The sequence below is a fragment of the Elephantulus edwardii genome, unplaced genomic scaffold, assembly GCF_000299155.1.
Source record: "Elephantulus edwardii isolate Elephantulus edwardi_28Jun2011 unplaced genomic scaffold, EleEdw1.0 scaffold00129, whole genome shotgun sequence".
Taxonomy (NCBI): Eukaryota; Metazoa; Chordata; class Mammalia; order Macroscelidea; family Macroscelididae; genus Elephantulus; species Elephantulus edwardii.
Genome location: NW_006399879.1, coordinates 8,350,554 through 8,356,345, shown reverse-complemented (window position 1 = coordinate 8,356,345; position 5,792 = coordinate 8,350,554). Strand labels below are relative to the sequence as shown.

General features: G+C 63.3%; 1 protein-coding gene across 1 annotated transcript in view; it reads left to right on the top strand.

The window, feature by feature from the left end:
• Window positions 1–794: 794 nt before the first annotated feature.
• The window catches only part of MAN2B2 (mannosidase, alpha, class 2B, member 2), a 38,128-nt gene continuing 33,130 nt past the window's right edge, over window positions 795–5,792 (top strand). The window contains exons 1-3 of the mRNA XM_006893674.1: window positions 795–926; window positions 2,899–3,045; window positions 5,518–5,623. Of these exons, the coding sequence (XP_006893736.1) occupies window positions 795–926; window positions 2,899–3,045; window positions 5,518–5,623 (385 nt within the window). The remainder of the gene's footprint in view (window positions 927–2,898; window positions 3,046–5,517; window positions 5,624–5,792) is intronic.

Sequence of the window (5,792 nt, the reverse complement as noted above, 5' to 3'; positions counted from 1 at the left end):
GGACCCTTACCCGCCCCCAGAGCGCTGCCCAGTCCCCTCGGCCTTCCGGGGACGGAGTCCGGCCCTTCCAGGGGCGGAGTCCACTCCTCCTGGGGGCGGTGTCCAGTCCCCTCGGCCTCCCTAGGCCGGAGCCCGGTGCCCTCGGCCTCCCAGAGGCCGTGTCCAGTCCTCCTCGGGCTGGTGTCTTGTGCCCTCGGCCTCCCGAGAGGGGAGCCCAGTCCTCCCGGGGGCAGTGTCCAGTCCTCTCGGCCTCCCGGGGGCGGAGCCCACTCCTTCTGGGGGCGGTGTCCGGCGGCCTTCCCGGGGGCGAAGTCCACTCCTCCTGGGGGTGGAGCCCAGTCCCCTCGGCCTTCCAGGGGCGGAGTCCACTCCTTCTGGGGGCGGTGTCCGGCTGCCTTCCCGGGGGCGGAGTCCACTCCTTCTGGGGGCGGTGTCCGGCTGCCTTCCCGGGGGCGGAGTCCACTCCTTCTGGGGGCGGTACCCAGTCCCCTCGGCCTCCCAGGGGCGGAGTCCACTCCTTCTGGGGGCGGTGTCCTGTCACCTCGGCCTCCCAGGGCCGGAGCCCACTCCTCCTGGGGGCGGTGTCCAGCCGCCCTCCTGGGGGCGGAGCCCGGTGCCCTCGGCCTCCCGGGGGCGGAGTCTGGTCCTTGCAGGGGCGGAGCCCAGTCCTCCTGGGGGCGGAGTCCACTCCTCCCGGGGGCGGTGTCCAGTCCTCTCTGCCTCCCGGGGGCGGAGCCGGGTCCCTGTCCCCGCTGACCGCGCGTGGACCCGGAAGTCCCGCGGTCTGGGCGGCCATGGGGCCCATCTGCTGGCTGCTGGCCTTGCTGGTCCTGCTGCGGCCGCCGGGGGTCCGGCCCGTGGGTCCCGTGCGGGCCTTCGTGGTACCGCACAGCCACATGGACGTGGGCTGGGTGTACACGGTCCAGGTAGGCCCCGCGCCCCCCGCCGCGGCCACCCTCGCCCGAGGACCCCTGGCCGATGACCCTGGAAAGAGGCCACGCCAGGCCGAAGGCCGACCTCGGGCCACCCGAGCCTCAGTTTCCCCGGCAGGGGCCCTGAAAGAGCAGCACCCCCCCCCCAGTGTGACCCGGCCTGGTCTGGGGGCCCTGCGGTCAGCCCTCGGGGGCCTCGGTGTCCCTTTCTGCAGGTGGTGTTTTGATGCAAATGCCTTGTGTCCTAGGAGGGAGCGAGAGCCAGTGCGGGTGATGGTGGGGGGCTGCTCCCCGGAAACTTGGAGGAGCTGTTGTGGGGCTGGTCAGGTCAGGCAGATCACCCTCAGGTCAAGTGGGGTCAAGTGATGTCATGTTCAGGTCAGGCTGGGGTTAGGGAGGTCACCCTCAGGTCAAGTGGGGTCAGATGATGTCACCCTCAGGTCAGGCAGGGGTCGAGGATGTCACTCTCAGCTTAAGTGGGGGTCATGATGTCACAGGTCAGGCAGAGGTCAAATGATGTCACCCTCGGGTCAGGTGGGGGTCAGGGATGTGCTCTCAGGTAAGGTGGGGGTCAGGGATGCCCCCCTCGGGTCAGGTGCTGGGAGGCCAGTTCAGCCAGCGGCCCTGGGATAGGTTCTGGAGTTGGGTCTGAGGTCACCTTGGCCAGAAGCCCTGCTCTGAGCCCCAGGTCCCCACCTGGACAGTCAGGCCAGTACACCTGCTGTCGGGCCCCTGGCTTCTGGAGCCATGGACCCTCCCGGTGCGTGCTGGCCCTCCACCATGCTGTCCTCCAGAGGTCCACAGGCCTGCTCTCTCCCTGTGGGATGTGCCTCCGTCGGCGCCAGGCCCCTCTCTGGAACCCTGCTCCGGAGATTTCCTGGGGTCCCCCTCCCTCCCGGGAGCACCTCTGAACAGTTGATGACAGCAGTGTGGAAAGCGGGGCTCTGCCTCCCAGGCCTCGGAGGGCTCTGTCCTGGGGTGACCAGTGACTTAACTAGGGAGAGGGAAACCCACGGGGAGGCTTGGTGCCGAATGTCAACTCCAGCCCTGGGCCACCTGGCCGTGGGCTGCCCACTGGGGAGGGGGCACTGAGGGGTGGGGAGCGTGCCTCTCTGCTTGTCCCATCTGTGGACTAGGTAGTGGACCACGTCAATGCTAATGCTGAGGGGAGAGGAAGTGGCCCCAGAGGGCAGCTCCCTGTCCAGGACACTTGGGAATGACCCGTATAGCCTGCCCTATCTGGCCCTGGACCCTGGTGTCACGGGCCTGAGACTGGGAGTGGGAAAGCCATGGCCTTGGGGACAGGAGTGACCCCTCTGATCACCGGACCACACCCACTGACCCCTGGGATTGCCTTTGCCACCCGATTCCTACTACGGGGCCCAGTCTGTACACCCCCCGAAGCTGTCCTCCCTCAGGACCCCCTCTGTGCTCTGCTGCCACCTCCATCTTATCCGGAGCCCCTCAGAGCTGGTGTGGCCATCCCAGGAGTGCTCCACTCTGTCCCCTGGGAGGACAGCCCCAGCGTGAGGCCTGTCCAGGGCTGTCCTCAGCGCTGGTCTGTCCCAGGCTGTCCTCAGCGCTGGTCTGTCCCAGGCTGCCCCTCAGGGCTGGTCTGTCCCAGGCTGTCCCTCGGGGCTGCTCTGTCCCAGGCTGCCCCAGGCTGTCCCTCAGGGCTGCTCTGTCCCAGGCTGGCCCTCAGGGCTGGTCTGTCCCAGGCTGGCCCTCAGGGCTGCTCTGTCCCAGGCTGTCCCAGGCTGTCCCTCAGGGCTGCTCTGTCCCAGGCTGGCCCTCAGGGCTGCTCTGTCCCAGGCTGTCCCTCAGGCGTGAGGCATCCCAGGCTGTCCCAGGCTGTCCCTCAGGGCTGCTCTGTCCCAGGCTGTCCCTCAGGGCTGCTCTGTCCCAGGCTGTCCCTCAGGGCTGGTCTGTCCCAGGCTGGCCCTCAGGGCTGGTGTGCCCATCGCAGGAGAGCATGCAGGCATACGCGGCCAACGTGTACACGTCCGTGGTGGAGGAGCTGACCTGCCGGCCGCAGCGACGCTTCATTGCAGTGGAGCAGGAGTTCTTCCGGCTGTGGTGGAGGGACGTGGCCTCTGAGGAGCAGAAACACCAGGTGACCGCTGGGGGACCCACAAGGCTGCTCAGATGCCGTGCCCGGGGCCCAGGAGCTCAGAGCAGGAGAGAGCAGGTCTGGGCCAGCCCCGTGCCCGAGACAGACTCTTGAATCCTGGCTCTTCTCAAGATATCACTGCTCCGGCCTCTTTCACTGAGTGGTGGCCACCTCTGTCTGTCCCTGTGGGCGTGGGCCTGGTGAACCAGGAGAGGGGACAGTTCCTGGGCCATATGCCCCTGTGTCCCTGCCTTCTTTGTCCCCCTGCCTGGAGAGGCAACCAGACTCTTCCTACTCAGCCCTCCCCATGGCTCAGACCCTTGATGTGAGGAGGCACCACCACGAGGCAGGCTGCAGCAAGGACAGAGCCCAGTGTGGACACTCAGCACAGCACAGTGTCCCCTCCCCATCACCCCGGTGCCAGCCCAGGCCCTGGAGGTAGCACGTGGAGAGGTGGACCTGCTCCCGTTACAGCCGAGAAGGTAGGCAGGAGGAGGAGGTCAGTGTCGGGTGAGCAAACAGGTGCTGTCCAGTACCTCTCACACACCACCCCCGACCCTTCCTGCTGCTTGCCCCTCCCTGTCCTCTGACCCTGCCTGCCTCTCCCTGCCCCCGTCCCTTCCTGAAGCCCCACTGGGGCCCCGCTTTAGAGAAGACGCAGCTCAGAGAGGACAGGTGGTGGATGACTGTGATCACACAACTCACAAAGAGGAGGACTCCTAACCTCTCTCTCTAGCGGTGTCCAGTGGGCACTACCAAGGCCAACAAGGAACTCTGGTAGCATGGTCTCTAGGGACTTGCTCTGCTAACCCAAGGGTCAGGCAACTCTGGTGACCCAAACCCACCCACAGCTCCTGGGAGGAGAGGGACAGGGCATGGTCTCCAGTCTGATTTTTAGCCTCTCAGCCCAACTGTCTGTCTATCCCCCACTCGTCCTTCCCTAGGAGGCCTAGTTGACTGGAGGTGAGGAGGACGGAGATGATGATGGTTATAGTGATGACAACAATGATAGTAGAGGTGCTGATATGACGGCAGTGCTGATGGTGATGGTGCCAATGGGCGTGAGATGATGGTGGTGGTGGTGGTGATGGCAGTGGTGCTGATAGTGGTAGTGGGATGGTAATGATTGTAGTGGTGGTGGTGAAGATGATGATGATGGTGGTGATGGGATGATGATGATGGAGTTAGTAGTGGTAGTGGTGGTGCTGATGGTGGTGGTGGTGAAGATGATGATGGTGGTGGTAGTGGTCCTGATGGTGGTGGTGGTGATGGTGATGATGGAGATAGTAGTAGTGTTGGTGGTGATGGTGGTGCTTGCTGACGGTGGTGGTGTTGATAGTGGTAGTGGGATGGTAATGATTGTAGTGGTGGTGGTGAAGATGATGATGATGCTGGTGGTAGTGGTCCTGATGGTGGTGATGGTGGTGATGATGATGATGGAGACAGTAGTGGTAGTGGTGGTGGTGGTCCTGATGGTGGTGATGATGACAGCAGTGACAGGGAAGGTGGTAATGAGAATGGCGGTAAGACCTGGACCGCCCATGAATGCAGAGATTCTGTCCTTTGCTTCCTCCACCCTCAGAAGTTCCTGCACAAAATAGGTCCTCACTGAATACAGTTTGAGTGAATGAACTCTAGGTGATGAACCTTCTAGAAACAAACCCCAGATTGTCTCTGAGGGGCGTAAAGGCCTCCTGCCTCCCACGTTCTTTAGCCATCACCCAGCCGCCTCCTCCATGACGAGCTCACAAGCTAAATCATCCGATCATGAGATAAACCCAAATGAAGGGCATTCTACAAAACCACCAGCTGGAACGGTTCATTGTAAAAGAAACAGGTGAAGGAGCTGCCCCGGGGCCAGTGATGTAGAAGAGCAACATAGCTTCCCGACACCGGGTGGCCTTGGGGCGCGTCCTGCTCAGAAAAGGGACGGAGGCCGTAGGCGAGGTCAGCGTCGCGTCGGCGGCTAGGCCTCTGTGCCGTTTCCTGACTTTAGGATACTGGACGGCGGCCCTGGTGCCCGCTTAGGGTGCTGAGGCACAACCCTGGTTACTGTCGTAGGAAAAGCAGGCTATTGTGAGGTGCTGGTAAACCGAGTGTGACTCTCAGCGACCCTGTGGGCAGCTGGCCTGACCCCTGTCCCGCCCTGTGCCATCCTTATCATCCCTGACACACTCGAGCCCACTCCTGACAGAAACGGGCGAAATGTTAATATCAGGGAGTCTCGGCAAAGGCTGCAGGGCTGCCCCTTGTCCTTCTCTGGCAAACTTTCTCTAAGCTTAAATCCACCTTAAACGTGACATTTTAGCCTTAAATACATGCAGTGGAGTGTCAGGAGCTGCTGTGGCCAGGTGCCCCAGCTGACCACCAGGGTGAGCAGAGCACAGCCTGAGAGAGGACATTGCGGGGCAGGCCCCATGGGGCTGCAGCACCCCGGCTGGAGCTGACCCTGCCCTCTCCTCCTGACATACTCAGGTCCACCAGCTCTTGAACCAGGGCCGCCTGGAGTTCGTCCTGGGAGGCCAGGTCATGCATGACGAGGCAGTGACCCACATTGAGGACCAAATCCTGCAGCTCACAGGTACAGTCTAGCAGCCCCCACTCGGGGCCTCAGGACCCCCAGGCAAGTGTCAGCCACAGTTGCGGCCAGGCCACGGTGGGTATCAGCTGACACAGGGGGTCTCAGGGGCTCAGCCAGGCCGGGGTGGGTATCAGCTGACACAGGGGGTCTCAGGGGCTCAGCCAGGCCG